Source organism: Cylas formicarius, unplaced genomic scaffold, assembly GCF_029955315.1.
Source record: "Cylas formicarius isolate icCylForm1 unplaced genomic scaffold, icCylForm1.1 PGA_scaffold_8__14_contigs__length_24414737, whole genome shotgun sequence".
NCBI lineage: Eukaryota > Metazoa > Arthropoda > Insecta > Coleoptera > Brentidae > Cylas > Cylas formicarius.
Window position 1 is genome coordinate 15,948,767 of NW_026844361.1, and position 18,562 is coordinate 15,967,328.

The 18,562-nt window shown below is 33.8% G+C and overlaps 1 protein-coding gene across 3 annotated transcripts; it reads left to right on the forward strand.

Annotated features, from left to right (window-relative positions):
* Nucleotides 1-1,121: 1,121 nt before the first annotated feature.
* Nucleotides 1,122-14,147, forward strand: LOC132706238 (fatty acyl-CoA reductase wat-like). Of its 3 annotated transcripts, XM_060677452.1 has the most exons (11): nucleotides 1,122-1,214; nucleotides 1,278-1,328; nucleotides 4,484-4,708; nucleotides 5,409-5,657; nucleotides 5,727-5,872; nucleotides 8,299-8,408; nucleotides 8,461-8,653; nucleotides 8,706-8,791; nucleotides 10,535-10,718; nucleotides 13,595-13,773; nucleotides 13,829-14,147. In XM_060677452.1, exons 3-11 carry the CDS (start codon nucleotides 4,487-4,489, stop codon nucleotides 13,993-13,995), a joined length of 1,536 nt encoding a protein of 511 aa, XP_060533435.1. In that variant the 5' UTR covers nucleotides 1,122-1,214; nucleotides 1,278-1,328; nucleotides 4,484-4,486; the 3' UTR covers nucleotides 13,996-14,147. The 3 variants fall into 3 exon arrangements, with proteins under 3 accessions (XP_060533435.1, XP_060533433.1, XP_060533436.1); XM_060677450.1 differs by lacking the exons at nucleotides 1,122-1,214; nucleotides 1,278-1,328 and adding an exon at nucleotides 4,123-4,272 and having other exon boundaries at nucleotides 13,829-14,129; XM_060677453.1 differs by lacking the exons at nucleotides 1,122-1,214; nucleotides 1,278-1,328 and adding an exon at nucleotides 4,295-4,365.
* Nucleotides 14,148-18,562: the final 4,415 nt, after the last annotated feature.

The following is an 18,562-nucleotide window of genomic DNA, read 5'->3' on the forward strand; positions in this document are numbered from 1 at the left end:
ATTTCAAATACAAAAACCAAGATTTAATTAGTAGGCGAAGGAAAAAAGGTTCCCATTTTCGTAATATAATTTAGTGTGATATTTTGTAATTATTATTTTGATTTTTTTGTGCTTTCTTCTGCTATGACTCATGTTAACCCAGAATAAAAGAATTGTGAGAATTTGAAAAAAAATATTTTCCATGACCTATAAATAAAAAATTATAAATTAGAGATACATGCTTTGCATTTTAGGTATATGTGTATATATGTATACATTATATTAAAAAATGTAAATTTCTTGTAGGTACAAATCAAAATTCGCGAGTCCCAGAGGAAATTTGATTACGCTACTGGATCCCACGTAAAAAACAGAACCAGACAAACAATTTTCGGGAAATTATGTATTTCTCTCAGCCTGGAAGAAAATTTTTCTGAGAGCATCCTGAAATGAATGAAATTTTATGACAATGTTATTGCTTGGAAGCATTTCTTTAGTTTTTGCGAAAATGCATGACTTGGGTGTTGATTTTTTCCAGCTTTGTGGGAGTACACCGAAGAGCCAGGGCTGTATTGAATCATTACTCGTTCGTTCTCAATCGGGAATGGACCTGGGATAACGGCAACGTGAGTAAAGTCTACAGGAAAATGTCCGCATCCGACAAAATAATTTTCAATTTCGATGTAAGCTTCATCGATTGGGATGATATGTTCGAAAGTAAATTGCTACTAGTTTTTACTACAAACATCACCACGAATGATCTATTTTCAGATTTGGCAATAGGAGGTAGAATTTATCTAATGGACGATCCGATGGACATGTTGGAAAGAGGTCGACGACGGTTGAAGATGTTACAGTACAACTACTACGCAGTGCTTTTTGTTATGCTCGCTTGTGGTTACCTCGTAGTTTATTTTATAAGTAATTTAATTCTAATTGTTAAAGAGTTTACCAAGTTTAGAGGTCCTTCACCAAAGCGGTACTGGTTTCAACGGGTTCTTGAAAATTCGGAATGCCACGGGCGAAACGCCGTAGTACGTGTAATTAAAACCTCTAAAATTCTAACACCGCAGCAATATATTTTACGGTAACATTGAATGGTCGTCATTTTGTTTACATTCGCTTGCAACACATACCCATTGGTCGGGCTTGGTTAAAATTGAAACGGCGGCAAACTTGGTTCGTTGTGCACTCGACACTCTCATTGTTTAATTATTATATCGTAATTTGTGTGGGTAAGTGATTCTTTAAATAAAAAGCATCGAAGTTTTATTTTCAATTGTTGTGTTTTTCGCTAGTTGGAACTGGTTATTTGCGGATTATCTCTTTTCAACTTAAATCTAGAGAAGGTATGTACTATTTTAGTTTTATATTTTTATATAAATAGGAACTATATTTACCTTTAGCAAAAAATGTGCTCTTTTATCTAAGCAGTTCAGCAAGTCGCAAAAACAAACGAAGAAATTTTAAAAAATTATGGTTGGGGAATGATAGAACTGAAATTAACAATTTAGCATGCAAAATGGGAAACATTTATACAGTGTGACCAATATAAGGATGGGATAACATGGAGATATCCGAGGGGCAAATCGCTATCCAAAATTGGTAGATTTCACGCAGCCGCAGATTTTACAAATATTTCACAGATTTCGCGGTTTTAAAAAAATATTTTTTAGTTATGTGAAACATTTACATAGGCCTTTAAAGAAAAAATTGATGATCTGCGATTTCCATCTGGGTTTTTGCAAATTTTGAAACATTCTGTATATCTATATAATTTTGATATAAATCTAACACCCCCTAAGTTTTTTCGATAATTTTATTGAGATCTCAGAGCTATTTCAAATACGAAGCTTTAATTTAATTTTTTATGAACAGGGCAATAAAAAAGGTTCCTGTTTTCCTCATAAAATTTAGTTGTCAAAAAACTGTGACATTATACATTTTATGTTTCTATGGCTTGTGTTAATCCAAAATAACTCCCTCCAATTTTCGTCTATTTTGCGCCACTTTCCTTATAAACAGTGATAACTAGTTTTCTTAGGTATATTTTCAAAAAAACACAGGATACTTAGAAAAAATAGTATCGTCAAAATGTTACATTTAAATAGAAACCTAAATATCCATGTCAACATTTTTTTCAACAGCGCTCTGTATATCCAGTAGATATATGGAAGAATTGTTGTTGTAAAGTAGACATAATAGGAAAAAGAATTAACTAAAATTATAAAATAATTCTTATGAAATTTTTTTCAAAATATCGTTTCCTAATTTTTAACTGCTAATAATTTTGATCGTATATTTTTTACGTAAGTGTACATATGCGAATATATAAAGAGAATCATTACAAGAGCTCACAATCGCAGTAATATGAATTTATAATTAAATAGGAAGCACATTGTCTCACCACTTTATACCAACTGGATAGATATCCTTTTAACCAAGAATTAAGAGGCTTTTCGCAATACGTAAAAAATTATGTATTGAAAATTGTTGGTCTTCTAATGAGAATTAAGTTATAAAATTTCACACAGTTAAGAAGTATATATTTTAAAAATGTTTGTTTATTATTTAAACTCTAACAAAACTAGATACATGGTTATGAATTGATGACAAAGATTTCACAGATACGCCAAATATGATATTGGGATTGAAACATTATTAGAACATATTTTTAGAAGATTATGATGATATAAATAAAGATTTCTTTTTTTTTTTCGACGTACGCCATAGAATTTTTTTTAGGGGTGGCATATTGAATATTTTCAGATAGAGCATAAAAACACTTCAAATGATGCATCAAATCACATTAGTTATGATTCTTAGTGCCGCAAAAATAAAATTAATTTTTTTGACAGTATACCATGACCATGACCGCTCTCAACAGACATTCGAAAAAACATTTGTGACGGTTCATTTAAATTAAAAAATTTGACACTGTATTCCTATAAACCATGGCTTTGAAAAAGAAATGTCCTTATTGACAAATGCCTTGATACTGAACTAATAATAAATAGATTTTTTATACAAAATTTAAAAGTCGATAACTTAAAAAATGTCAATTAACTAATTTGGGATAACTTGGGACAAATAAGCCAAAGTTAGGTCAACTTTCTTTTCTTTATTTCAATATGTTATTGATTAATTGATATGGTTGACAGTAATATATATAGTGAGACATTGTGTTGATCAGTAATGTGTACTTCGTCTGTTGTAGATTCGGTTGGTTACCATGCTGTCAAATATCTGTTGGGAGCTATAACCTACTGTAAAAAAATCAAATCTTGTTTTTGTGATCCTAATAACGATGGAAAATGCATCATATGAACATTATTTAAAAGCATTTCTTATCCTCTATCAAATCATAGAATTATTTATTGTTCTATCGAATTTCTCAGAAAACGCTATCTTCTGGCTAGGTTTCTCATAAAATTCTTTCAAAATTTAACTCATAAAGGTGTTTTTTGTCCTTAATCTCAGTTTGTGTCTTAATTTTTGGGTTCCATTGTTAAGTCGTGATTTCGGTAATTGTAGAGTTTTATATAGCTTAGCGGAATCTCCCTTTACATTTATTTGTGCAAATAGATGCTACACTAAATTTACGCATTTACCTATCTTTTTTGTTTAAAATTATGATTTTTATTAAACACAAGTCTAAGCAGTTGTATAAATGAAGTAGAAAAATACGATAATAAACGAAAAACACAAAAAAAATGCCAGAAAATGTTGTTTCAAATACCTGTTAAATAATTAATCAGCATTTTCGTATTTCTTGCAAACATTTGTTGTGCAACACCTACGATGACTCCGCTATATTTAAAATACAAATTAATTTATTATATTATTCACTACCTTGCTACGACATTGACCTATTCCTAAAATCTTCGAATTCTCGAATACTACATATCCTGCTAAAAGGCCGAAGTTAATTTTCGCTATTTATCAATTTTTATTTATTATTATAATATTGTTTTATTATATTTTATTTATAAATTATATCTAAATAAATAAAAATCCTGCTTTGGTATATTTCACGACGCGTTTACCTCGGGAACGTTTTGTTACATTATTAATTTGCGTTCAATTGCCAATTTAATCAAACATATAATCAAAAACAATTTTCAAAATTGGCGCACCTTGTTCCTTGCAACTGAAATTTACTTTTCAACGGGATTTCGTGAGGAAAATTATTGTTACCAGTCGCCGCGATCACTCGTTAGCTGTTTGTCGTTAATGTTAATCGCCATTTAATTGGAAAAACTTAAATATAAGGGCATCAAGCTTCATTAGTTGGTATGTAGAAAGTTAATGATATATTAAAGGCTTATTAAGGCCACGTAATGATTACTTTCCAAGAAGAAGTGTTTGGGAACTCCAACAATAGCCGTAAATGTTTTATATTAATAATCAATCTAAAAAAATTAGATTTTAAATTAAATAAATCGACTTTAGTTTGTAGACAAAACATTTTATACTCTTTAAAGCATAATTAACAATTTCCCAGATAATGGCTGCCACGAGTATGACGGACGTTGAAGAAAGGACGCCGATTCAAAAATATTACTCGGGCCAGACCATCTTCATAACTGGAGCTTTGGGGTTTATAGGCAAACTCGTGGTCGAGAAACTCTTGAGATCATGTTCCGATCTGACGACGATCTACGTGCTAGTCAGGCCAAAACGGGACAAAGAGGAGAGGGAAAGAATAGCCAAAGAGTTCAGCAAGGAGGTAAATATGGTCTTCTTTCTATCTTACGATCCAGAGAATTAACTTTTTCTAGTGCAAGTTGCTAATTGCAAAAGGCATTTGATTGTGCTATAAATAAACACATATTGCACGCAAAACTCTTAATTAACTATTCCACAGTTCTTTACGCGTAAAAGTTGACTAAACATTTCAATTTTGTCGCAATGTAAACAACAGCACCGGTGAAAATTCCATCTTCTTCTTTGTTTTACATAAATTATAGCGGATTTCCTTGGCTGGGCAGCGATGGACGATAATTAAAGTGATTCATTCGCAGTGCTTTGTCTTGTAACAAACGTTTCAAAGACGCATCTAAGTTTAAGGACATTTCAAACCGACGCAACTATCTAGCATCGGAAAACCAAAAATAATGTTGCGTCTTTTTAAAATTACGTTAAATTATTACGTTTAAATTACTAAAAATTACGTTTAATTGCTAATCGACTGATTTTTTTCCTTTTCCGGTACACGGTGTCCGTAAATACCGTGAAAACATTTGTAAGAGAAGGGAGGGGGGTCTACTTCAAAGACGATTTTTTGCAATTAATAGTGTACTTAATTAGGTTGAAATGGAAAATGTAACGCAAATTGTTTTTCTGGAATATTTTTAAAATTCTCGCAAACCTCTCTTAAATAGATTTGCTAAATATTTATTGTATTGTTGATTGTTTCTCGGTCGTAGCTCTTCTCCAAGGTTGCCAAAGAGTCGCCCGACTACATGGACAAAATTCAGCCAATCGCAGGCGATTTGGCACTGCCAAACTTGGGCCTGAGTCCGCCAGATATTCAGCGCATTCAAAACGAAGTAAACTGCATTTTTCACGTAGCCGCTACGACCAATTTCAACGCGAAACTGCGTGACGCTACGAATATCAACGTACGAGCTACGGGCGACTTGATGAAAATAGCTAAACAGATGAAACATTTGAAGGTACGGGATGCTAGTTTCAAAATAACTTTATTTCAACAATATGTGCACTCGTCTCGCAATTGGTTACAGAGTTTTGTGCACGTGTCGACGGCTTTTGCACACTGTACCCGCAAAGAGATACACGAGGAGGTCCACCAGGTGAGGCTCACAGGCAAAAGTCTTATGACGGTCGTGGATGCATTGGATGACGATATGCTGGACGCCGTCACTCCACAGTACGTACAAAGAATATGTGTTTTCCCATTTAAGCATAACACATAGAACAATCAAACAAACTTTTTGTGGAAAAAGATTAAGTATCATATATGGGGTTGATTACATTGGTATACAGTGGTTTTGTTGCCCTGGATATGAGACTAATTTTAAATATATATTGTTGCTCACAATTCATGAAACTATCAATGATTTTGTAAGAATTGCTCTCCATTTTGTTAAAATGACATAAATGTTGAAAATATTAGTTTTATTTTGAAAGATTAACAAACATTGAAGTAAATAGAGAATAAAATGATAAAAACTTATACTATATTTCCATAAAACGCCTTTTATTAGCTTTTCTTTTATAATTCTTCTTTGGACAATCTCTTTTTAAAGACTAGCAGTACTCTGCCATCATGTGACAATCCCAGCGACCCTGATACCGTTCTTCCATCACTTTTAGATCCTTTTAGATAATTCGCTGAATTATCCGGGAATTTATCTGGATGATTGCGAAGATAGCGTAACTTGATACTCATATTTGCTCCAAGAATTTGAAAATTTGTCTGCATATTTTGTAAAATTTCTTCATTATTTGGTGCTTTATGATTACCTATGAAATTTTCGACTACCAATACAAAACTTTCCCAAGCTTTACTTCCACGAACAGTCATAACTTTGATAAAATGTGAGTCTTTCATCATTTGCCGTATTTGAGGACCATCACCTTTCAAATTTTCCATACTGAGCTTAGGAAATTTTCTACAAATGTAATTAAAACAGTTTCCGTCCTTGTCTAATGATCTAACAAATTGCTTGATCATTCCTAACTTAATATGTAAGGGTGGGAGTATGATTTTGTCTCTGCTTACCAATGGCTCTCTTATTACATTGGTTTTACCGACAGTTAAATAATTTCTCACAGGCCACACATCTTGATTCCAATGATGTTGCTTTGCTCTACTGCCCCACATATAAATAAAGCACGGGCATTTCGTGTATCCTCTCTCTTGGCCGAGTAGAAAATTAACCATGTTCAAATCTACACAAATCGGCCATTGATGTTCCCAGTATTTAATTTTTTCTAAAACTAATTTTGCATTTTCATCCTCCTCTTTGAGTTTTGTTGAATGGGTAAATTGCAATAGATGCAAATTTATTACCATCGTGCAGTAAAACGCATTTCAAACTTCTTTTAGAACTATCAATGAAAAATCGCCATTCAGTAGGTTTGTATGCTGTTAAACCCATGTCTAATAGTAGCTTCGCCATATCATTACAGTACACCAGACCTTATCTTCACTAAAAAATAGCAATAACTCTTTTTCTCGCGTCCTGTATGTCGTAATTGTCACTGTTGGGGCCAATAAATTTTTTTCTTTCAATCTTGAAGCTAATAATTCTGATCCTTGTTTTGATAAATAGAGATCACGTATTAAGTAACTGAGTTCCTTTTGAGAAAATAACTTGGGCGTAGATGTTTCACCTTCTCATTCACTTCCACCTGTAGACGGTCCCGATTTCTGTGAATTTGATAACATCCTTGTTGATTGAGATTGTCACTGTGTAGTATAAGACATTTTTTAGACTGTAAATCTCCAGGTTTGATTGCGATTGAAACCTTTAGCATCTACAACGCATAAGTAACAATCATCGAAATGATTTGCAAGCTCCATCCAGACCATCGGAACATCAAAGTCGAATCCAGAACGTTTTCCTTTTTTCCATAACCCTAAAGACTCAACGCATAACTTACAAACTTTATGAGGAACCCATGGTTTTTCTAGTTTGACAATTTTAAAACCGAAATATTCAGTGTAAACCTCCTTAACAAAGTCTGTTTCGTTGTTGTTTTTTTGTTAAATAAACACCGCAAATATAACAAAACAAATTAGTACTATATTTACAATTTCTTCTTGACGAACTCACATTTTAAAAGACCAAACAAATTTATATTCAGCAATTGAAACGAAATATTAACTGATAAGAACTTATTTAGATTCACGTGTAGGTACTTCGTACTGAGATCTCAGCTGTTCTGTGGACCAAAGGGTGGGGATCGCTAAGAATAGGGATCACGTGATGTTTGTATGCTCGAAAAAGTTGTGCAGAATATTCATATATATTCGTAATCTGGGCACTTGAAAACATAAAAATTTTCACAGATATCCAGGGCAACAAAAAAAATCTTTAATTGTAGAGCTGCGTTGTGAATTACATACTTGAACCTTTATATGATGCAAGTACATTCTCCTTACATATAATATACTATTAGGCAGTTTCCAAAGTAGTTGCATACTCAAAACAATTAAATCAGGACATGGTGTCATAGAGAGACGCGGAATCCATTATCTATTGTTGTTTATAGTAGTTTTAATTGGCTTATTTTTTAGCCCAAATAAATGGCTTGGGCAGTATAGCACTTATTTTCTCGTACTTCTAGACTATTGGGCGACATTCCCAACACCTACGTATTCACCAAAGCGATAGCCGAAGAACTAATACTAACCAATCGAGACTTGCTGCCGATTGCCATAGTACGGCCGTCCATAGGTGAACATATGGCACATCAGCCAACTCCAATTCAACAGTCGATCGGTTTCAGTACTTTCAACTTTCAAAGAACCGGTACCCGGTTGGACTGACAACATCTACGGTGCCACAGGGGTCGCTTTGGGGGTAGGTGTGGGCGTTATAAGGACCATGCAAGGAGACAAGGACAATATCGCCGACCTCATTCCGGCTGACCTCGTAGCAAATCAAATCCTAGCAGCGGGTTGGGATATTGGCGATCCAAGGTAAATTTCAAGACAAGAGCTCAAACGTTCAAATACGCGACACTCATTTCAGCCTGCAACATTCTCCGTCGGATACCAAGGAAAAGGATTTGATGATTTATAATTGTATCTCGTCTGCTGACAATCCGGTGACATGGGGTAAGAACCAAAGAATACCGTTATTCGTTGACCCCATTTTTGTTAATGAAAAAGATGTTATTTTGATGTACAAGGAACAGGACTCTTGTATAGGGTGGGCCGTTTATGGGCCAAAAGTTAAATATAAAATTAATCGAGTTATCACAAACCTTTAATTTATTCTAATGCTGTTTAATTTTTCGTGGCCGAATAACAACTTTTTTATATTAAATGTAACAGCTGGTATTTACTTCATTTTTGAATATATATTCAAAATTCTAGGGATATTTTGTGTATAATATCCTATATCTAAGTATAGCCGTTTTTCACATTTTGAACTTTTCTTCGGAAGCATTTATTGTTTACTTGAGAAAGTTTTGTTGTAGACAAAGGACTCGAATAACGGATGTCATAAGAAATTTCGATACATATTAATACAGGGTACGCGAAAAATAAGATCAAAAACAAAATTAAAAAACTGCCACAATTTTTTTTTTAAATTGAAACTACTTATTTTTATAATCTTGTCATATTTAGTATTAAAAATTAAGGCGCCTAATATTTTTACTTTTTGAAATATTTCCTTTTCAACATTTGTCTATCATAAATAATATGCTGGTGCCATATAAGTTCAGTTATTGTAAGGTGGCTATGACGCCGTTTGAAGAAAACAAGTGGTAAAGTGCTGCTATTATGATTTACCATTTCATAGTTGACCATAATCTTGCCGATGGGCTGATGAAAATCCAAAGATTATGTAAATGTATGCTTTTTACAAAACTTCGGGATTCCTCGTGCGTCGGTTCTGCTTAGTCGAAATTGCTGACGTTTCGCCAATCATCCTGTTGGCTTTTTCAGAGCTTGACTGAAACTGACAGTTGACAGACAAATAAATTAAAGGTTTGTAATACCTCTATTAACTTTTGCATTTAACTTTTGGCTCCATCCCCCATAGTTTCAAGTCCCAAGATGAATGGCACACCATGTACATTTTTATTATATTCTAAAATATAATAAGTTCCACTACAGAATATTTTTCCTAAAAACAAAAACATATTTACTCCGTAATTAATACTAAACAGCGCAATTTAATTTTGATGTCATACAAAAACACTACTCCATTGGTTATGACGTCATGAGGTACGTGGAGACATTATTTTAATATATTGTATTTCTTCCTGGACAAACATTTATAGTTTCCCTTATCGTGCTCCACATGAAAAAATACCATACAACAACAATAACAAACCAAAGTGAGGTTAGGTGACAATTTATTTTTCTTCAAATGAGTTGGAAAGTAGTTTTTGAAGTTTCTTGAATTTTTGAATAATTTTTAAATAAAATGTCTACATTAAAATGGTTTTCAAAAAGATAAACGTGCCTATTATAATCATTAATATTTTTCGAACCGTTTTTTATGTTTTCTAGTTTAAAGTAAAAAAATACTGGTTAGTTTTGGTTAGTTGATTTTTTGGCCAGTTCATTTAGATCTAAAACTGTTTCATAAATAATTTAAAAAAAATTCTTAGGATTTACCTACAAGACAAAAAAAATGAATAGTTATAGCAAATAAACATGAATTTACAAAACCTTCCGATTTGCAATACTTCGAAGGAAAATGAAGAAATTAACAAAAAGACGAATTTATTTGTAAACTGTGAATGGAAGAAACAAGAATCGTACCACTATCGAGGAGTTGCAAAAGTTACGAAGTGACAAGTAATTAAATTTCGCTTCGACGGAAACATGTTGAATTCGTTTTAGGCGAGTTCCAAAGGCTTTTGATTAAATACGGGGTCAAGTACGGTTCAACGAAAATCATCTGGTACTACGGCGTCTTCAATTTGAGACGCAATCTCTACTTCCACAAGATTTGCGTGTTCTTTTTGCACACTTTGCCTGCCTATCTCGTCGATATCGTTTTGCTACTGATCGGCAAAAAACCAATGTAAGTATACTAGTATATAATCTTTCGCGCAGTTGCCAAATCGTGCAGGTTTTAAATGTTTTTTAAGGAAATTATTTGCATTAATTCTTTAAAATAGGGACAATTCATTTATTCCTAAGTTGCAAAACTGTCCCTATTTAAACTTTATAAGCAGAATTTAATGGTATAAATATAAAATTTTTAAAACTAATATTGTATAAGTAATATGTATCGTATATTTTTAGATTCCCGTAAAAATAGCACACTTTATGTTTTGATGCAGTCCTTCGAAATAATAGAAGCTTGAACTTTGAACAAGTATGCTTAAGAAGATGCGAATGTAAAACAAAAAACAAATGCGTTGAGGTAGTTCTACTTGTGAAATTGTGATTTTGGCTATAATTCGGTTAGGTTTCGGTTTAATCTTTCAAATAAATTTCAAAGATTCAACACGAAACGCGTACTCGGTTACATTTTTCTTTCAACCACCATGCACTTTTTGGTTAAGTTTTTTTTAAATACGCTCTAATATCCTAAGCAAAACTAACCAAATTCACAATTCAAACAACTAACAATGTTCACAGCCTACTGATTCAAAGTGTAACTCTAACAAGAGACTGACATTAGTTTTCGTCTATCTCCTTTAAAAAGGGAAGCTTTGCTTTAAGAGTATTTAATTCGGTATGCCCTACACCGGAAATTCAAAGACCTTATGTTTGTTTTTTTGTTTAAAGAAAAACTAACAACTATCGACCATAAACTAAGTAGAACAGAGCAAAGGTTTCGAAACCTATTTGATGCACAGGATAAGTGACACAATTTGTCCTAAATGTCCTACTTATAATGTAAAACATGGCAAACTCCGCTTAAAGGGTTTAGAAATTGTCATGAAGAATAAACGCAATTTTAACCTTCAATAACTTTTAACACACTACTAACATTTGGGTAAAACTTATTTGGAACAGTGACTCGGGATATTTTAAAGTCCTGCCTTGAAAATCTAACTATTAGATATTACGTCATACTTAGGGCTCTAAACGACAGATGTTTATTCGATCTTGAACATACGCGTAATAAGCGCTGAAAAGCTTTACTTGTCTATTAATAAATCATAGTATTTATGGGAGATTGAAATACTACCTTCTCCTCGGATACCACTATACTCTTTGCAGAGTAGTTGAATTGAATAGGAACCGTATTTTACGTAGCTGGAAGTTGAAGTAACTTTGTGTAAAATTGACTATGCTGGATACATGTTACTGCATCCGTAATGTAAATTACAAACAATAAAGGCCCTAAATGGGAACCTTGAGGGACCCCGGAGGTGGCAGCGTGTATGTCCGCGTTTTAAGCTTTAGTTAGTTTTGATTGATATACTAGGACCAGAAATATAGTGCTTTTTCAACCGACCCCGTGATTAACTTTGCCTACTGTTTATTACTCCACAACTGCAGCCCTTTATAGAACACCCCACATTAATAGGCAGGATATAAGTATGTTTTCAATCTTTTTCGCCGAGCATTCTTGAAACATGTACATAAAAAAATTAGAACAAGGTAACGTTCTATTTCATTACATTTTTACATAGTATCATTATTTATTCTCGATAAATATTTTCTTCTTTTATTAGTTGTTTTTCACTGTTACACCTTACTGATGTTTTAGCTACACCTTGCGGAATTGCGTTTATGGTACCATCACTAAATTTTGGTGCAGCGTTATTCCTTCTTATATGCGCTTTCAACTCAGACCAAATAATCTCAATCGCGTTAAATATACAATGATACGGGGGTAATCTCAATATTTCATGTACATTTTGTTGTGCTATGTTTTATGATTAATAATTCCAGTAGTTGATTTTTCGTGTAGCTCTCTTCAAAATATCAATAATTTTCGTACAGAAATTCTTTAATTTCTTCTTTATTTGAAGAAGTATTTGGAATTTTTCTAATTTGGACTGAATGATACGAGGCAATATCCAACATAATTTGACGATAGTTTTGTCAAGACTTTATTTTCAAACCAGTCCTCAAATATTTAAGCGATCATGTTTTCATGGTAACCCACACTTAAAACTTTGACGTTTTTGGCTTACAAAAATAAGTTTAATAATAAGGTAATCCACCGTCAAATGATTTTTGGACCCAGCATGAAGAATTATTATGCGTTTTCCATGTAAAAGCGGCACGTCTAGTTAGATCTGCTTGTTGCTCTTTAAAAACTCGTGAAGTACCATTTGCCATTATCCCATTTGCAACAATTTTTCATACAGTTAACTTCGGAACTTTGGTCATGTCACTTGTTTTTATTGCTGCTCCTACTTCCCCCTCTGAATTTCTAATAAAATTGTAAACATTCAAAACAATTTGTTGCTGAGGTAGTTCGTCTTCTAAATTGTCATTAGGTTCGACTACCACCTCCACTTCGTCTTAAAATTCTGCGTTGTTTTCCATGTCTTCTTCTAACATTTGCTTCATTCCACGGTCACCACATTTTAAAGTGTTTAAAAACAGGAACCATAAAAAAATGTTTGATTGTAAGATTCTAATAAATGTTTATGTGTATTCATATGATGTACCTTTATCTACAGCGAATATGATCTACAGTCTTAAAAAAGACTGTTGTTGTCTAGATATCGAAGAACTATATAGAAGACACGAAAATGTAAGAAGAAGAATATTGTTAATCGACAGGCACACAGACCAAAATAATTATTTGCAAATTTACATGTAAGGCAGGTACAGTACAGGTACAGAATAAACATCTGTTGGGATGGATTTTAACACAGTTCTGCCAAGATCTGCGGTTGAGGCACTATATTTTTGGTCGTATTATACCTGATACTTTGATAGCCAAAATATCTAGATTTAGTGGTTTTAACGCTTGTCTACTCCCAGGGCCGTGAAAGGATATCGAAAAATAGGGACATTCGTGGAAGTAATATCCTATTTCGCGATGCGGGAATGGAAATGGAAAAACACCAACGTGCGAAAACTTTTCGGCAAGATGTCAGTAGAAGACCGCAAAATGTTTAACTTCGACGCCAGCGCAGTGAACTGGGAAGAGGAGCTTGAAAGTAAAAATCGAATCGAAGCGCGTTGCTCGCTTCTTGAAGTGATTGTTCATTTCAGACGGAGTTATAGGAGCGAGAGTGAACCTACTCAAGGATCCTCTCGACACCGTGGAAGCTGGCAGACGCCGCCTGAAGCTGTTCAAATACCTCCATTACGCGACTGTCGCGTTCCTTTTGTTTCTGACTTATCAATTTGTTTTACTCGTGATCAGACTCGCGCTATAACCTAAATGTTTTTTTTTTAATTTGTTTTTGAATTGTTAAATAAATGTTATTCAAGTCCGTGTGTATGATACGTAACCAATACAATAGGTAGGTTTATTAAACTTTAAGAAATAGTTCATTTCACTCGTTTCACTCAAACTTAATTTTTAAAATTTATTCGCCATCAGACGCAGGAGAGGGTGGGGCAACGCGGCCCCCCTGGGGCAAAGAGGCCCACCTCCAAAAATTAACCAATATTTTTTTTTTGTTATTATAATTATAAATTCTGGTTATTTGTATATTTTTAGCCATTTGGTAAAATGGACGGTTTAAGAATTCTAAAAAAAGCTTGTCCATATTATTATAACCGAATCATAATCATTAATTTATGGAAGATGTTATTTTTTGGATAATTCTATGGATTTAGCCTAAAGCCAGAACTTTCGAAAATCTGATAAATACCAATAATAAATTTTTTCATCTATTGAAAAATAGTCACTAATCAGTAACGTTTATTAAATACACTTTAATAAATAATTATAATTATTATATATAACATTATAAGTGGGACACGATGGCCAAAAGCTTAGCCAAAATATGCGTAAATTTAGTTAAAGTTAGTAAAAAATAAATCGACTTGATGGTTAAAAGCCACAAAAAATAATGAAAAGCTTGCTTTGACCCACCCGCTCCGATATCACCTATTGGGCAACAAGTTGCCGATCCGGCAGAAAGATGAAGCCGCTACCATAAAGCAATGTATAGGGTGTTCTAAAAAATGATCCGCTAATTTCTAGGTTCAATAGATAATTAAAAGACGACGTTGGTTTGGTTAAAAAATATGTGACCGAAAAGGTCTCTTTCAGAAAACACGACTCTGTAAAATGTGCCCCAATAACTAGATATTTGTTTATTATTTCTGAAACGGTTGATGATCAAAGCAACTGCTCAGAAATTTAAGTACTAATTTGGCAACAGTCAAACCTGGTAATATGAATGAAGGGATACCAAGCTATAAATAAAAAAAATGTGGAAGCTGACTTGTCAATGAGTACAAGAAAACTTGCTATTCAGGAAAAATTTCGTAATATAAATAATAAGTAATTTTAGGCAATCAAATTTAAAAAAAAATCAAAATTACCCGCATTCAGTCGTGATGGAATTGTAAAGTTTCGAAATATGCATCAGTGGAACTTTGAAAACCCACATGCCAAAATTGAAGGAAAACATCAGCGGCGGTGGTCCGATGGACTTCTTTTTTTGGGGGCACTCAAAGTCTTTAGTGTATGAAACACCTATAACAAATATCAATAATCTACGACAATAATAAACGGTTGAGAAATCATTAGAAATAGGTTCGGCGTATTTTTTCATGTTCGATGAATTGTAATTAACGTTGTATACTGTTCCCGATTATTATTAATAATTTTCGAAAATATTAAATGTATTTATGTTACTTAAATTAAACATGTCATTGCACTAGCGTCCTTTTTCGAAAAATCTAGTGCACGGCGCCTACAGGTTAATAATGCTGGCTTATATTTCCACTTGTTTTTCGCGATGTCCAGTATCACCAACAATTTTTGAGGATTTTGATTCTGCTTAGGGCAATCTGTTCTATTTTGCAAAATCAGTCTAAATAAATAAAATACAGGAAAAATCAAATAAGCTCTAGGTAAAGTGCCCTCTAGGGACAGATTTCTGAAACTTTTTTAATAATTTATGGACCGAAGTTTATATGAACTGCTTTTTTTTATGATGGATGTAATATTCAGGACTCTCTAGAAGTTAACGTATTTTTGAAATCGATTTATAAAAAAGAATATAACAGAAATATCGGTAAAGTAGCACGGTACAAAAATTAATTGAAAATTTAGTACACATTCCATCAAGTTGACTATAGATGTAAGTTTTGGTTAGTTAATTAATTAATTAGTAATTTAATTCACATTCCGTCCAGTTGGCTATGGATGCTAGTGAAGCGACACTTGCCAGAAAAACTGCATAGGTGGTTACTAGGTATTTTTCTTTGAAAATGAAATTATTTCAAAATATAGTCTTTTAAGAATGGACAAGTTAGCATTGGAACATGGCCATCGCGTTTTGCGGCTTCCGCCTCATCATTGCAAATTGAGTGCGATAGAGATCTTTTGTTCCGATTGTAAACGGTATTATAATGCTAGGTTTCCATCAATCCCGTAAAATTTGATGCTGTACTGCGCACTTGCATATGTAAAATAATTATAATGCTTCTGATGGAGTCTTCATAACACAAAAATGGAAGAACTATTGTGTGGCTTGGGAAAGGGAAAAGTTGATCGAAGCCCCTAATATTCTCCCAATCTCGGAATTAGATATTTCACACACTGAAAATGATACAGTTGCTTGTAACGGATAACATCACTTTATTTATTATTAATAAAAAAAAATTAAAAATATTTCGACATAATTTTTCTTCATATTAAACTTTTCAAACTTTAAATTGAATTGAATTGTACGTTCCGTATGTTTTCCGTCTTCATGATTCGACACAATCACTAGAAGCGTTAAAACTTGTGTGCGCTTTTTAACATTGTCACTAATGGGAGCCTTCCCCTCTATCTTATGCTCTCTGATGGTAGCAATATAGCTACGAGGGCAGCGCCAAAATTTCCCAGTCTGAATATGAAAGAAACAAAGTAGAGTAACAATTTTTTATTATTTTTCAATATATTCCACTTTAACTTCCCTTCCCTTTAAAAAAAAATTCTTTTGGTTTTTCTACAAAATGAGCTAAAACAGCCTCTTTTAACTCAACTTCATCGTTGAACCGCCCTCTACGTAAGTCCTTTTTCAAATGTCCAAACAAATCATAGTCGCTGGGGGCCATATGTGGACTATAGGGAGGATGATCTATTTGTTGGAACCCACACTCTAAAATGGCAGCTTTGGTCAGTTTTGCTCGACGTTTTACACGTATGCAGTCTCGCAATTTATGTCACGATGTTGCGTAATATTTACCATTGACAGTGATATTATTTTATTGAAAATCTATCAAAAGAATTCCTTCACAATCCCAAAAGATCGTGGCCGATACCTTTTTTGTTGACTGGCAGACTCTGAATTTTCTTGGAGGTGCTTCACAGGCTTCGGTTCCGACCCACACAGTTCCAAACAAGACCGAGCACACTCGACCCGGCATTGTTTTTGAATAGCCGAATTTTTTTTAGGAACCTTATGCGTACCTAAATGATCATACAGGATTAGACGAACACTTGTATCAGAAAGCTTAGTAATTGCTGAGATTTCTTTGACCTTTAAACATCGATCACTCAATACCACCTCTTCCACAATCATAACAATATCTTTCGTTAATGACTCTAAGGGACTCCTGCCCCATTCGAAAACGTTTTGCCCATTCTTTCACCACAGAATACGAAGGAGAAATTTGGCTCTACACACCATCCAGCCTTTCTTTAATAATTTTAGGTACTGACCCTTCTTTTGTTAAAAACTTTATCACTGCTCTATACTCAATTTGCGTTATTTGCGACATTTTCTTGGACACGACTTGTTTAAAATGCTGTCAATAAAAAATATTTGACGCAAGACCTCAATTTTTTTAAAAGGAGGCAAAGTTTTATCGTGGTACTGGAGCTACATCTATGTGAAGTGTGGAGTGTCGTTTAAAGAAAATTTTATTTTGTACATTTGTTTTCTGAAGTGATAGAGGCGCAGTGCCTACAATTTCGTGAAATAGTGTTCGTTTTACGCGGATGTACACGGATTTGTCATGTGTTATTCCATGATGTATATGTTAGCACGGTTTCCGGATGTCCTGTACTCACGCAGGTAATCAGTCCGGATGGGATCGAATATCCCGTATAGGATAATTGCGTGAGTCGTATGAAGAATCGGTCGTCATTTTATGACAATATTTAGAAGTTGTTCCCGTAAGACATACGGATCGTTTTTGACTATGTCACTATATGCGTTTTCTGCGACTTGATATGAGTTTTAGGAAGAAACAGTTCGAGTCTAGGTGCTAGGCTCATACGGATTTGCGAGTTTCATTGTTTGAGTGTAATTGATATAGGCGTTTGTGAAAATCGACAGTGTTTTACTTCTATTGTCTTACATAATAAATAAAAAAAAATCGTCGTCGCTAAAAAATACATTCTTGAATGTCCATTCGCACCGTTGTCGAAATCAGAGCCGTCAGAAAGAAGTATTGCGTCGCGTCGTCGGGTAAAACAAACACGTTTGCGCAAATGGCGATAATTTTTCCTAGACGCGGATAAGATCGTTTCTGAAAACAGCTGCATTTGGCCGCCGAACAGGTTTTCTCCGCCGACGATATAAATTGGCCTTGTTCCGAAAATGGGATAATGTTTTATTAGATCATTCGGCTGGCTACGCATTTGCTTGGGTTAGTTGTTACGCAAAGCGTTTCGCGAAAGTCATTCCGACGTGCGTTACCAACTGTCTACCCCGCTCCCGCGAAAATTCCCTGAACTTTCAACCCGATCCCGGTAAATCGGACAAGATGAATAATAAAAAAAAGCCATGAAAAGTTATTGACGATATTTTGCCATTTTTTCAATCGCCC

Excerpts from the sequence above, each read along its gene's own strand:
- LOC132706238 (XM_060677452.1), top strand. The coding sequence starts at position 4,487 with ATGGCTGCCACGAGTATGACGGACGTTGAAGAAAGGACGCCGATTCAA. Across the intron at positions 5,873-8,298 it reads CTGGACGCCGTCACTCCACA|ACTATTGGGCGACATTCCCA; the intron begins GTACGTACAAAG and ends TCGTACTTCTAG. Across the intron at positions 10,719-13,594 it reads CTGATCGGCAAAAAACCAAT|GGCCGTGAAAGGATATCGAA; the intron begins GTAAGTATACTA and ends GTCTACTCCCAG.